At 31.4% G+C, this 15,891-nt stretch overlaps 2 protein-coding genes across 2 annotated transcripts; both read left to right on the top strand.

Annotated features, from left to right (window-relative positions):
• Positions 1-1,212: 1,212 nt before the first annotated feature.
• On the top strand, positions 1,213-2,166 carry LOC111286873 (F-box protein At4g00893-like). Its single transcript, XM_089763398.1, has one exon. It carries the CDS (start codon positions 1,213-1,215, stop codon positions 2,164-2,166), a length of 954 nt encoding a protein of 317 aa, XP_089619524.1.
• A 7,750-nt stretch (positions 2,167-9,916) lies between these two features.
• Positions 9,917-10,945, top strand: LOC149518038 (F-box/kelch-repeat protein At1g57790-like). Its single transcript, XM_089763397.1, has one exon. The coding sequence runs from the start codon at positions 9,917-9,919 to the stop codon at positions 10,943-10,945; it is 1,029 nt and encodes a 342-aa protein (XP_089619523.1).
• The last annotated feature ends 4,946 nt before the right edge of the window (positions 10,946-15,891 follow it).

Here is a 15,891-nt window from a genome sequence, read left to right as displayed (position 1 = left end):
TATAGTCATAATCCTAATATGAAAAGGAGAATCTTGGCTTACAGCTATAATAATACATATTCCAAGTGTAATTAAAATTTTAAATTCCATTCCCAATTAGGAAAGAATTCTTGGCAGCAAAAATACCAATAACCTTGTATATATTCCCTTGGAAAAACAATAATAATAAAAAGGCCTTATATTCTATTTTTCCTATATATCGATAGGTTAATAAAATATTTCTCTCGAATGAAACAAAGGAGAGATTGAGGAATATTGTTTCTAACAAGCAATCTTCTGACTTGTAAAGGTATTACTATCAACCCTAATTTTCTTTTCGCATGCTACAGCTTGATTTGCAGCTTTGGTAAGTTCAATGTAATTATTTACTACAATCTCTTTGTTTGTTTCCAGCTTCCTTTAATTAAACATGAAGTAAAACTTCCATTAAAATCCTGACAAGCTGTTGTTAATTATTAATCTAATTTATTATATATGCCTCTTAGTCTTTAGTTTTGATTCTTAACTAATTACCTCTACCTGTTTCATGAAAATTTGCTTTCTTCATTATTGCCACTATTTGGTTTTGTTTTCATATTTCAAATTGAGATTGAATCCCAATTAATAAAATTAAGAGTTCAACATTATATTAACATAGCAAAGGATTGTTGGCACTATTCGGACTTTGTTTTCTAACTCTTTCTGATCATAGCTGGTTTTGTGACAATTAATTTCTGTATATCCATCTTTTGGGACGACAAGTAAATTACTTGGCATAAACCTCTCTAATTAATTTATTTCCTCTTCTAATATAGCAACTAATAAATAAAGAATCAGAAAACTAAACTTCTAAAAATCTAGCTAAGTACTCTACTGAACCTAACTATTTAAGTTTTAAGCTAGCTATTGAAATTTGACCATGCACTTTTGCTTTTAGTTTTGTTCAGAAGGAAAAAAAAAATCAAGTTTTGATTGCTTTTGAACACTTAAACTCAAGGCAGGTTTTTTTAGGGCCAAGAAATCAAGTTGTTTCTTTGTTAATATATATGTATATGTGTAATATTTTCGGTTATGTGCTGAGGATTTATATATGTATATATTTTGCGCTAAGGATTTAGGATTTAGCGGTTCTCTTATATTTGGACACTTCATTTTTTTTTTAGGATTCTTTAAAATTTTTGGGCTCAAGTACATTATATTTTCATGCAGGAAAATAGTTTGGGTTTTGTGAACATGGAAGCAACAGTTAAGGTCGAGGATGAACGACCGTCATATTCTCTTCTTCCCTGCATATCTCAACCTTACCCTTGGCTTGTTATATCTCATGGAGAGTTTGTTCAAAGGCAAACCTTCTTCAACATATCACAACATCGGTATTACACTAAAATCATTCCTGAGATGCATAACAAACAAATATGTTGCTCTTCCTTTGGATGGTTAGTGTTACTAGATCTTGTCTCATCTTATTGTTCTATTTTGAATCTCATTTCGATGGAGACAATTCAACTTCCTCCTTTCAATATGAAATTTGATACGTGCATTCTCACGGCACCTCCAAGTGATCCAAATTGCCACATCCTTTTCTTTAATTATGTAGAGGATGAGTTTATATTTTGTTTTCCCGGTGCTTGTGAATTTTCAAAACAAAAGTTGGAAGATAATGTTGTGATCAGTGTGACAACATTTGGAGGAAAGACTTATTGCATTTCTTCAGAATATTGTTTGCTTACAGTTGAGTTTGAAGGATCAAGTCTTCGATTTACAAAATTAAGTGTCAAAACAGAATCGAAGCTGTTTAACTTTACCATTCAACGCAAAGAATATTTGGTTGAATTTTCTGGAGAGATGCTACTTGTTTGCAAGATTTACTCTCTAAGATTGTATGAATGGGCTTCATATTTTGAAGTTTTTAGGTTTGATTTTTGTGAAAGGGAATGGGTTGACGTGAAAAGCATTGGAAATAATGTAATTTTCCTCGCAGATCAATGTTACGGCTTATGTTATTCAATAACTGACGAATTTGATATAAAGAGAAACTCCATTTACTATACTCAGTGTGAAGATAAAAATATTTATGTCTATGACTTGGAAGATCAAAGTGTTACAACATATTTGCCTTGTCCCATTGTCAGTCGTCGAAAATCATCTCATTATTGGTGTATGTTGCCAATGGCAGATAACTCTTAAGATTTAATTTCTTTTGAGAAAAAAATTATGTAGTCTTTTTTTTTTCTTTTTGGTCTTTAATTTGTTATTTAGTTTAATAAAATTATAGTTTGTTGATTTTTAATAATTAACTTTAAATCTATTATTTTTTAGACTTGAAATTATCAATGATTGAACCATGATCATTAAAATTAAAATTTTAATATTTTATCAACAAATGACATCATTGTTGGCACTTTTAATTTATTAATTTGTTAATAAAATGTAAAAAAACTTTTTTTAAAAAAAAAATTATCAAATTGATACAAACCAAAGATTAATGATTCAAATTAATTCAGTTCTCCATTGTTTAAATTTTAAATATTTTATTTTCTAAATTATTTTAAAGGTATTGACATTATTTTATAAATAAAATCTTTTTTGTTTTATTAAAACTTTAAAAATAATAATAAAAATACAATTCTCTGATAATTTTTATTTTTATTTTATAAATAAAAAATCGAATTGAATAACTATTTTACCATTCACATCAAATACAATGAAATCAAAATAAAAATTTAATTGAACACTACTATTGGAATCAAATTTTTTGCACAAATCATTATTCACGAATTGAGCTTCAGCTTTTAACGACGACATGGTTTAAAAAAATAAAATTGATTCCTTGGTTTATAAAAATAATGATTATAAACCCTTGGCCTGATGTTATCTCATTTAGACAGGCAATAAAATCCTCTCCGTACAAATTATGACATGATGACATCCATTTCCTTTGCTAAATCTGCCTTCTCTTTGGGTGAGAAAGTTCGATGACAGTGGCATCAAAGGCATTTTCCCACTGCCATATTAAAGATCCAATCCCACCAGCTGCAGCACGAACAACAATTGCATCTCCAGTTTCAACCAGTATTGCATGATACTGTACTACAACTTTTGTTAATATAATTAAAACTCTGGTTTTAAACTAAAATAAGATCAAGGAATGAGGATCAATGTCAAGATAAAGTGAAACAACCAAGGCTCCAAACATTATAATTAGAACAACTTGTATCTATGAAACCTAGCTTGGAGCAACAACCTACCAGATACTAGATGGTCATACCCTTCGACCTAATATATGCAGCGATAATAGGGCTTACAGAAGCAAGAACTGGAAGAATCTGTTCCTCAACATATGAAACCATAGGATAAACAACATAAGCAAAATATAACTAAGCTCTATTTCAATGCCATGTTATTCTCCATACTTCTTAACAAATTCTTCCCATACCCAAGAAAAACAAAAACCAAACCCCAAAAATAAATAAATAAACCAACCCATCAACCATAAGACTGATTAGAAAAATAACGAAAAACAGAGGAGATTCTTTGATGATTGTAGCCAATCCAAAGATCTTTTATATTGCAGAGCTGACTCTACCAAGCTCTGTTTTTCATGCGATAGGGAAATTCACTTAGGCAAACAACCATTCACCAGGCTCTCTCGGTCACAGCTCTGTGACACCTGTGACAACTGCTTCCCTCTTTTGCGAAACAAAGCAATCTATTTTAGCTCAAATCGTGATTGGGAAAACCACAAGTTTTTCATCTTCCTTGCATAATTGTAATATTAATTATAGTTATATTTGTTAGGCCAAAACCTCCAATCCAATTCATGTCAGCGGAAGTATAATCAAACAATAAATCAAACGTGCAAGAGATAACAATTTAACATGGTTTAGTCCAACTAACTTACGTTCACGGATAAGAAACAAAATCCATTAGTTATAGAAAATTACAAACAAATATCAAATCAAATCAAACACTCATCACTAATTCTCATAGATCCTTTCAATCTTCTCTAGTCCTATAGAGTATTCTCAACCCAAACAAATGCATCCTATGTGTATCCTTTCAACACAAACAAACACATATCCATATATATCAATTCATCATACTTATGTGCACTCTCTCAATCTCCTCTAGGCTACTCCCAAACATTCAAACATACACAGTCATAAGATGTAAATCCCCAGTACTCCTATAGAGTGTCTATCCCACAAAACCCTACAATTTTTTTACATATTTTTCTCATACCTAACCCTACAAAGACTTCACATACAAACTTACCTATTAAGAATCTCTTTCCTCTTAGAATTCTCAAGTTTTATTGTCCATCAAGTAATATTTGGCCAATCCCAAACAAATCTCTTATAGAATTTGTCACTATTCTAAACAATCTCCATCTTGACTTAAATTTCATCAAATCATCTGTCTTTATGCTAAACATGCTTGGTTTCACCTATAATGGAAGTCTCACAATCATTTTCTCTTATGTGCCTTTGCGCTTCATGCAAATCGATCCTCAATCCTTAAAACTTGAACTAGAACTCTTCTTTTGAATTGAACTCCTTTGGACTTGCCTCTTCCCATGTCTCGAACCTTCATCTTTTCTCATGTCTCGAACCTTCAGCTCCGATACCACCTGTTAGGCCAAAAAACCCCAATCTAATTCATGTCAGGGGATGTATAATCAAACAATGAATCAAACACACAAGAGACAACATTTTAACGTGGTTCGGTCCAACTGACCTACTTCTACGAATGAGAAACAAGATCCATTAATTTTAGAAAATTACAAATAAATATCAAATCAAGTCAAACACTTATAACTAATACCCATAGATCCTCTCAATCTCCTTTAGTTTTATGGAGTATTCTCAACCCAAACAAACACATCCCATGTACACCCTTTCAACACAAAAAAATACATACCTATATGTACTCATTTATTATATCTATGTGGACAATATATGTACTCATTTATTATATCTATGTGGACAAAAACACTTTCAATATTCTGTGCAAAATTTTTTAAAGCAATTGGTGAAGGCATTTTTCCCAAGAAAATACCTACAATAATCAATTATAAATAATCTTTGCAAAAACCCAAAAAAAGCTAAAGAAAGGGATCGAACTTACAACTTTATGGTTAACATTCGTACGATCCAAATATTTTGATATAATATTTATTGAAGGCATTTTTGAACAAAAATGACTTCAATAAGCTTGTGAAATTTTTTGGTCCAATTATTAAAAGCGTTTCTTGTAGAAAACACCTTTAATAATCTCATACATTTTTTTTAGGTAATTATTGAAGGCATTGTCTGCCAAAAACACGCCTTTAGTATTCACTAAATTTTTTAAGATAGGATTACTCAAGGCGTTTTAGTCAAGAAACGCCGCTAATATCAAGTCTTGGGTGATGTTTATAAGTAACAACGTCGTTATTTAAATATTTAGTGACATTTTGATAATAAGCACCTTAAGTTTTATAAAAACACGGAAGCTAGCGACGTTTGTAAGTGAATGGCCACTACAAATCTACCGCTAAAACACCATTTTCTTGGAGTGATTATATATATAGTAATCTTAATCTTTATAATATATTATCAAACTTAATTCAATTATTTTTTAGTTATTCAGTACTACGTGTTGATTAATTATTGCTATGTAATTAGTATGCTTATTCAAATATTGAGTGCTAAATAGTAACCATGACATGAAGTTGATGAATGAGATTTAATATCAATATTGCCTGAAGATGAATGGATAATGAAATTTAGATGAACTAATTCAATCTTGCATCACTCTCAAGTAAAGTTATCAAAACTAATACGAATTTATATAACTCACTCAATCCATTCAAATTTGACTCAATTTAATTTAAATAAAATCAACAATCCAAACTAAATTCGAAATTGTTTAAATTTGAAAATTACCTGAATTTATATTAAGATAAATTATTTAACAAAAAATCTACAATACATCTATTTATTATTTAATTTTGATTATAAGAAATCAACATTTTCCACTCGTATGAAGCAGTGCTATCAAATTATAAATTCTTTTAGACAACAGTACTAAGGAAACAACTACAACAAGCAAAGAGAATTAACGAAATATATCTTCATTTCATGGAAGAACAGATTTATAAAGAATCATTTGCCATAAATCCTTTGGACAAGGCACAAGAGAAAAAGAGATGATTCCTTCCCTCCATATCTGCATTGCACAAGAAACAGGTCCTATTAGTTTTAGAGATCCCCTAGTTTTGTAGTCCGAAAGTGATTGGAAATCTATTTACAATAGCCATCCAAGCCATGAGGGAGTGCCTAGGATCATGAGTAGGAAGCCAAACAAGCCTCTGCCAGTTGACTTTGGCTTGTTTATTCCTAAAGTTTAGCCATGCTAATCCAGTCAGAAATTTAGTGTACGTGAGGCCTACGACAGTCCTTGCCATAACTTTTGAGTTATGAAAGCTTTCTCCAACTCCCGCTAAGCAAATGAGTAGAAACCCATGCAACCCATTAAGGAACCAGATTTTGTAAGGAGAATCCAGAAATTCTTCAGGCTACATGCTTGATTCTACTCCTTAAGATTTTTCAAGCCAAGACCCCCTCATACTTTCTGTGACAAATGAAATCCCAACTAATAATGCAAGCCCCTAGAGCAAAATTTTCCTTCCCCTTCAAAAAGAGAGCAGGACAGAGTTAAGACACCTTTTTTTTTTATCAATTTTTGGGGAAGAATGAATTAACTACACTAAACGTTTTGCATACCAAAGAGAAGTGATTGGATGATTTGAAGCTTGCCAACATAAGATAGGCGCTTGGAGGTCCGATTGTTAATTCTCTTATTGATTTCTCAACCAGAGGAGAACAATCTTTGTCACTAAGTCCCTCTGTGAGGAGGGGGACTCCTTACAAAACAAGGTGCCAGGTTTGATCCCAGTTGTTCTTCATATTTGTACATAGACACCTATTCAAAATCTAGTATTAGTACATAACTAAAAAAAAAAATTCCAATATATAGTTGTAACTTGTAACAGCTTTTTTCTTAATCAAAAACCACAATCTGGTAATTTTGTTATGAGCAGTTTTACAATTAAATGCTGACAAAAAAGTTTAGTATTAGTAAGATCAAGATTCAAAAACTATGAACAGAGATATTCACATATATTTCTGCCTCTGGATTCAGTCATAAATCAATTGGCATCAGAGAGGGAAACAAGGATTAAGGAATGCAAATTGTTATGCTAAAATAAGAGACAAATAGCAAAAAGTAAAAGCGCTATGGAATATTAATAATCCATCTTTTTCTTCTTCATTTTGTAATAAACATTCTGTCTATAGAGATTAAAGAAAGTCAAGTTGAAATGGAGGGAGTTTTTTATGTAACCAGTTTTAACTTTTAATTGATTTCATAAGCAAAAAAATATTAGCTTGCAATATTCAGTTTCAATTTTCAACCACTGGAAATAACCATACCACAAAAATTCAAAGTGTTTGGCTTTATGTTTGGCATCCTCTAACATATTGAGATGAATTATGTAGAAATAATAATAGAAAAGTAAAAATCATGCTGAAGAATAAATTGATTCACTAATTTCAAAGATTAAGAATGTGGAGTGAAACTAAAATAATACTCGAGCCACTCTGGCGCTCCATAATGTCAAATAAAGAAATTAACTCCCATTTTTTTTATTTAAGATTATCAAGATTTAAACTCTGATCACAGGAACTTAAAGTTCAACGCTCTATCCACAAACAACATGGTTATTGACGAAACTAGTTCCCATTTTGATAAGGAATTAAGAACATCAAATCCAACAGTCAATTTTCCAATGTTAAGAAAGCAATAAACTACTGTAAATTATCAGACCACGAGGAAACAATAACTCAAACTTGGTCAAATCTAGAATTGAAATGTGAAAATACCAGCAAAAGAATATGCCAATCTGACATATAATGTCGTTGAAATATAAGAAGGATGAAAGATTTGATGATATACATAACATATTGGCAAATCCGTTCAACTTGAAGAAGAAATTTTGGTAATATTGAAACAGGGGAGTCTTAAGCCGATTGACCTTATCACAAGTAAAAGACTACATGTTTGTAGTTTACAGTGCCATGAATGATGCGGTCTCATACTTCAGTAGAACAATTCAATAAGCGATGATCAAAAGGCATCTTCACTATCACTTTTATAAAGAAATTGCGCCTTGATGAATTGGAATGAAGTAGACAAATGAAGAATCATGAAAGTAGAATTACAAGTACTTATCAATCACCATCTAATTTGAATTGAAGGAAAAATGATACTATCTAACTGAAGGGTCACAACTTGGTAATGTATATATATCTTCTGGCTCAGTCACGTAACTGCCCATAGTGCTGGAATTTCTCTAGCAATTATCTTTCGGGTCATAACTTCCTAGTTACTTGGACTCTCTAAGCTTCGTATTCCAAGTTGGATTTAGTCCACACAAGAATGGACTCTGATCAAAGTCGAGCCTTTCTCGGATTGGGTTTTCTTAAGACACATTAATTAAACAATTCTTAACCGTTGGATTTACCATAGATTTATGTGATTAAATTTCCTAATTCAAAACTCAACACCACACCCGTTACACAATTGCAGAACCAAATCAAACACGCACGAAAACCCTTTTCAAAGAGCACCTAGATAAAATCAATCTATATAATAATTTCGCAAGCTAATATAATTGCATTAATTATAATCATAAATTTTAAAAAAATTATAGTCATAATCCTAATATGAAAAGGAGAATCTCAAGTGTAATTTAAAATTTAAATTCCATTCCCAATTAGGAAAGAATTCTTGGCTGCAAAAATACCAATAACCTTGTATATATTCCCTTGGAAAAACAATAATAATAAAAAGGCCTTATATTCTATTTTTCCTATATATGGATGGGTTAATAACATATTTCTCTCGAAAGAAACAAAGGAGAGATTGAGGAATTTTGTTTCTAACAAGCGATCTTCTGACTTGTGAAGGTATTACTATCAACCCTAATTTTCTTTTCGTATGCTACAGCTTGATTTGCATCTTTGGTGCTTTGGTAAGTTCAATGTAATTATTTACACTAATCTCTTTGTTTGTTTCTAGCTTTCTTGATTTAAACAAGAAGTAAAACTTCAATTAAAATCCCGACAAGCTGTTGTTTATTATTAATCTAACCTATTATAAATGCCTCTTAGTCTTTAGTTTTGATTCGTAACTAATTACGTCTACCTGTTTCATGAAAATTTGCTTTCTTCATTATTGCGACTATTTGGTTTTGTTTACATAATTCAAATTGAGATTGAATCATAATTAATAAAATTAAGAGTTCAACATTATATTAACAGATCAAAAGGTTATCGGCACTATTAGGACTTTGTTTTCAAACTCTTTCTGATCATAGCTGGTTTTGTGACAATTAATTTCTATATATCCAACTTTTGAGACAACATGTAAATTACTTGGCATAAACCTCTCTAATTAATTTATTTCCTCTTCTAATATAGCAACTAATAAATAAGGAATCAGAAAACTAAACTTCTAAAAATCTAGCGAAGTACTCTACTAAACCTAACTATTAAGTTTTAAGCTACCTATTGAAATTTGACTATGCACTGTTGCTTTAATTTTGTTCAGAAGAAAAAAAAATCAAGTTTTGATTGCTTTGAACTCTTAAACTCAAGGCAGGTTTTTTTTGGGCCAAGAAGTCAAGTTTTTTCTTTGTTAGTATATATGTATATATATATATTTGGTTATGTGCTAAGGATTTATATATATATATATATATATATATATATTATGCGCTAAGGGTTTAGGATTTAGTGGTTCTCTTAAACACCATAGTTAATATATGCTTTATTTATTTTTTTATATTGTAACCAAATTTTTTGTTAACTTCTTTGTAAATGCCACAGTAACTATGGAAAACAAAGATTTGATACCATCCAAAGAGCACCAAGTGAACAAAGATGAAGATGTGTGGAGCAGTCTTCCACCAGAGCTTTTAAGTTTGGTATCATCAAATCTCTTTGCAGGGGACAAAGCGATTTTCCATGCAATTTGCAAAACATGGCGATCATTCCCCATTGCTCCACCACATCCACTTCCTTTTCCATTCGATCATTATGCGGATTCTCCATTTCCATGGTTGTTCCGAATCCTAAAAGGCAATATTGACAGAGGCCAATTTTTTCACCCCATATATAATTACACTTGCGAGTTGGACCTTCCAATAGAAGTATTAGGTGCTGAAATCCGCTTTTCAAACTATGGCTGGCTACTAATGACTCGAGATGAGGCACATCCATTTCTCTTCAATCCTTTGACAAAAGAGATTATTAAACTTCCTGAGCTGCCTCCCCTCGAATGGGTGCATTCGATGTTCTTTACTTCTCCACCTTCCCCAGATTGTTTGGTTCTTGGAATCGAAGGGCGATTTTATTCAGTCTCCATTTTTGTCCATAAACTAGGAGAAGGTTCTTGGGAAATGTATAATTTTCCATGTAACGAAAAAATTTGGTTATCTATTTGCAATCCAGTTTTACACAAAGGATTATACTATTGTTTGGATGCTAAGGGAAACTTGGGAGTATTTGATCTCAAAGACATAGAAAATAGTTGGGATACCTACAAAATGACTTTTCCATCACGCCGTATCAATTCAATTGCTCAAGCATCTCTAGTGGAAAATGAAGAAGAATTGTTAGCTGTTCTCATTACAAAGGATGATCAAAAGATTCATGTTTTAAAGTTGAATCTGACAAGTAAGATATGGGAACCAGTAAGAAGTTTGGGAAAGATTATGTTGTTCGTAAGTAAAGGTGCATCCTTCTCCAAAATGGCTATCGTGAGAGGAACCAGTAACAAAATTTATGGTCCAAACTTTTGGGACAAAAATGGTTTGTTTTGCTTCTATTCACTCAACCGGAAAGTATCATTCTTTCTTTGATAATCTTTTAAGTAAAGATTCCTATAATATTAAATTCCTTCAACATAGCTCTTGGTTTATATCTATGTAAAATCATTTCACCTCCATATCTAATGGTTGTTTCCAATCTTTCAAAGGTTTAAATAAATTATCTTGTACATTATACTTATATTAATCTTTATAATATATTATCAAACATAATTTAATTATGTTTTGATTTTTTTTTTTTATACATGAGAGGCCATAGCCAGTAACTTGAAGAATAAAAAAGAATTATAGGTGATAGGATGTAGTACTACATGTTGATTAATTATTGTTATGTACATGGCTAACTAACAGCTAGGCTATGATATAATGCTTCTTCATATATCGAGTGCTAAACAGTAACCATGACATGAAGATGATGAATAAGATTTGATATCAATATGGCCTGAAAATAGATGCATAATGAAATTTAGATTAGCTAAACCCAACCTTGCATCATTCTCAATTAGAGTCATTAAAAAGATATCTAAATTTGAAATTTTCAATTTTTTCTCGATACACTCAATTCGATTTGATAAAAAAAAGTCAACATAAAATTATCTGAAATGACCCCAAATCCAAAGTAAGGTAAAATATTAATAAAAAAACAAAGTAAATCTATTTATTATATAATTTTGATAATAAAAATAAAAAATTTCCTTTTATATAAAGCAGTGCTATCAGATGAAAAATTCTGCTAAACAGCATTACTGAGAGAAACAATACAAATAAAGAGAATTAACAAAATATCTCTTTATTTCTTGGAAGACTAGATTTATAAAGAATCTCCCCCCCCCCCCCCCAACCCCAAGCACCAAAGTAGAAACCCATGCAGCCCATAAGGAACCATATTTTGTAGGGAGAATCCAGATGTTCTTCAGGATACATGCTTGATTCCACTCCTTGAGAGTTTTCAAATCATGTCCCCTTGACAAATGAAATCCCGACTAATAATCGTAGAATTTTCCATCCCCTTCCAAAAGAAAGCAAAACAGAATTGAGTCACTTTATTTTATCACTTTTTGGGGAACAATGAATTGACTACACTAGAGGTTTTGCATACCAAAGAGAAGTGATTAGACAAGTTAAAGCCTCCCAGCATAAGATAGGTGCTTGGACGTCCAATTGTTGATTCTCTTAGTGATTTTCTCAACCAGAGGAGAACAATCTTTATCACTGAGCCTCGCAGGCAAAGAGCCAAGTTTGATCTCATTTTTGCTTCATATCTGTACATAGACGCCCATCCAAAATCTAGTATCAATTTTAGCATTAATCCTTAAATAAATCATTCCAGTAAATAGTTGCAACAGCTTTTTCTTATTCAAAAACCACAATCTGATAATTTTGTTATGAGCAGTTTTATAATTAAACACTGAAAAGATTTTAGTATAAGTAAAAGCAAGATTCAAAAACTAAGAACAGAAATTCACATATTTCTGCTTCTGGATTTGTCATAAATCAAATATTTTCATCAGATATGAAAACAAGGATTACAGAATGTAAATTGTTATGTTAAAAATAAGAGACAAATAGCAAAATTAAAAAAAAAAAAAAAACACCAAGCATAAGGAATATTAATGATCCATCTTTTTCTTTGTTTTGTAAGAAAAATTCTCTATAAAAATTTTTTTAAAAAAAGTCAATGTTTAAATGTGGGGCTTTTTTTATTTTATTTTATGAAACCTGTTTTAATTGATTTCATAAGAATATGAGCTTGCAATATTCACTTTCAAATTTCAATTTTTAATTGGTGGGACATACCACATAAACTCAAAGTGTCCTGCTTTATGTTTGGCATCCTTTCTTGAGACGGATTTTGTAGAAATAATAATAATAATAATAATAATAAGTAAAAATCATGCTGAAGAATAAATTGATTCATTTATTTCAAAGATTAAGACTATGGAGTGATACTAAAATAATACTCTCGCTACTCTGGCTCTCTATGATGTCAAATAAGGAAACTAACTCCCACTTGATAAGGAATTAAGAACATCAAATCCAACCAAGTCAAATTTCCAATGATAAGAAAGATATGAACTATAATAAATTATCGGACCATAAGAAACCTGTAACTCAGAATTGTTCAAAGTCAAGAATTGAAAAGACAAAATACCAGCAAAAGAATATACTATTCCATCGCATAATGTTGTTGAAATGGACGAAGGATGAGAGACTTAGTGATATCCATAACATATTGGAAAATCCATTGTAGACACCGGTTTTGTCCGGGTCTACTGTTTTATTTTAATAATAATAATATTTAACAAAACAAACAAAAAACAAAAAATAAACAAACAAAAGAAACAGAAATAAGACAAAAGTCAAGGGGTTGGTACGGCGCCGAACTGGTCCGACCAACTACCCGATCAGCCTCCCGACAAGCCACCAATCACGGACGGTAGGTATGATTTTTCAGTTGAAAAATGAGATTCGAATCCCAGAAAATCTGAGATTTGAATCTCAACAAGCTCTATAAATAGAGCTTGCAAACCAGAGGAAAAGGAGAGCAGAACGGAAGAAAAAGAAACCGAAAAAGAGTGGCAAAAAAAAAAAATTTTTGCAGAAACACAAAAAAAAACAACAGTCCCCTGGAACGGGGATCCCAGCGCCAGAAAGCCACCTAAAAAAAAAGAGATCAGTCACTTCTGTCCACCCAAAAAAAAAAAAGAGAGAGAGAAAGGATACCGAAACTTTGAGCCCCGATCTATGTCGATCGGGGCTGTTTTTGGTGAAAAGGAGATCGGATCCGGGAAGATCACATCGAAGAGAACCACCAAAAGAATTTTGGTAATTTTTCGATCACCGGCGACCGACGTCGGTGGCGGCCGACAAGGTGCTCCGACGGCCGGACGACAATCGGCCGGTGGACCTCTCCCCAGCTCTTTCTCTCCCTCTCTCCCTTTTTTTTTCTGAAACAGAAAGCCAAATGAACTAAAATCTTCAGCTATATATAGCAAGGCAAAAACTCAAAACGACGTCGTTTAGGGGAAGACCCAAAACGACGCCGTTTCAGCTAAGGAGGATCCGCGCATTAACCCGGATCTGACCCGGGATCCGCGCAACCCGACCCGTTGACCTGCTTCCTTCATCAACTCTGATCGGTTTGATGGACCGGATCGAACCGCTCACACCGAACTGAGCTGGTAGTGAACCGCCGAACCGAACCAGGAGTTGACCGGACCGCTGACCGGTCCGGTTCAGGTAAAAAATTTTTTTTTTTGAATTTTTCTTATTTTTTATATATTATTTTATTAATATTTATGCATATTAAAATATCTATATTTGTTAGACTAATTGATGAAATTGTGGTTAAATAATTTTTTATATAATTATGTTAATTTTTAGAATAAACTTTAAAAACAATAACATAAAAATAAATTTAATAATAATACTAAAGTAGTAAAAAAATGAAAGAAAAAAGAAATTTTTATTCGACGATGAGATTCAAAGGTATTCCGAGTAGTGATGCCTACGAAATCTCTAGGTGAGAAGATTTTTTTAAAATACTACCAGCGTATTGGAGTATTTATAAAAAATTTTCAATACAGTAAATATTTTCTTTTTTAAAATAATAAATAAAAATTGATTAATAAATTAAAAATATAAGTAATAAAAATAGGAATAAAAGAAATTTAATCCAATGATGGGATTCTAAAAGTATTCCGAGTAGAGATGCTTTAAGAAATCTCTAGGTGAGAAGATTTTTTGTAAAATATTACCAGCGTATTGGAATATTTATAAAAAATCTTCAATATGATTAAATTCCTTTTTTTTCTCTTCAAAATTTCAATTAAAATTAAATAATTAATAAAATTTTTGAATGAGAATAAAATGTGTGCATAAACATGAAAATATTTTGCATGGCATGCATGACATAATTTCTTACGAAAAGTAAATTTAGACCTCCAAAGATGAGATTCTAAAAGTATTCCGAGTAGAGATGCTTTAAGAAATATCTAGGCGAGAAAGAGTTCTTTTAATGTTACCAACGTACTGGAACATTTTAAGAATTATTTCAATAAAAAGGTTTTAATTTATTTTTCTCGAGAATAATTTTTTTAACATGACATAATTTCTTACGAAAAGTAAATTTAGACCTCCAAAGATGAGATTCTAAAAGTATTCCGAGTAGAGATGCTTTAAGAAATCTCTAGGTGAGAAAGAGTTCTTTTAATGTTACCAACGTACTGGAACATTTTAAGAATTATTTCAATAAAAAGGTTTTAATTTATTTTTCTCGAGAATAATTTTTTTTTAACATGACATTTTCTTACGAAAAATAAATTCGAGCATCTAAAGATGAGATTCTAAAAGTATTCCAAGTAAAGATGCTTTAAGAAATCTCTAGGTGAGAAAGAGCTCTTTTAATGTTACCAACGTACTGGAACATTTTAAGAATTATTTCAATAAAAAGGTTTTGATTTATTTTCTCGAGAATAATTTTTAATAAATAAAAATCAAAGTAATTATTTTTCGAATACTGAAAATAAGACTGTTTGTATCAAAATCAAAGGATAACACGTTGTTAATTGGTACCGTTTTTAACGGGCATTGTGGGGGTGCTAATCCTTCCCCACGCGTAACCGACTCCCGAACCCAGACTGTTTCGCAGACCGTAAAATTATCTTTTTAATAAATTTTAATTAATTTTAAGATTTCATTAAAAGGATATGTTTTAATAGGTGGCCAATCGCACCTAACCAAAAAAAGATTGGTGGCGACTCCGTTATTTTTTTTATTTTGTTTCCAAATTCGTCAAACGGACACAAAACCGTTACGACAACTTGGCGACTCCGCTGGGGACGCCTTTTGTTTTCGAGAGTTAGGCCAAAATTAACTAGTTGTTATCCTTAAATTTTGATTTAAAACAGTTTTAATCAATTTCTTAAATCTTTATTTTTCATTTTTAGTAAAAATAAAAATAAAAAAACAAAAAAAAA

Source organism: Durio zibethinus, chromosome 7 (assembly GCF_047325235.1).
Source record: "Durio zibethinus cultivar Kanyao isolate XHJ-2024 chromosome 7, ASM4732523v1, whole genome shotgun sequence".
In the NCBI taxonomy this organism is placed as follows: domain Eukaryota; kingdom Viridiplantae; phylum Streptophyta; class Magnoliopsida; order Malvales; family Malvaceae; genus Durio; species Durio zibethinus.
Note: the sequence above shows the minus strand (reverse complement) of the source record. Positions and strands in the feature narration are given on the sequence as shown.

What these genes read in the sequence shown, in the direction of transcription:
- LOC149518038 (XM_089763397.1), top strand. Translation starts at nt 9,917, where the DNA reads ATGGAAAACAAAGATTTGATACCATCCAAAGAGCACCAAGTGAACAAA.
- LOC111286873 (XM_089763398.1), top strand. Translation starts at nt 1,213, where the DNA reads ATGGAAGCAACAGTTAAGGTCGAGGATGAACGACCGTCATATTCTCTT.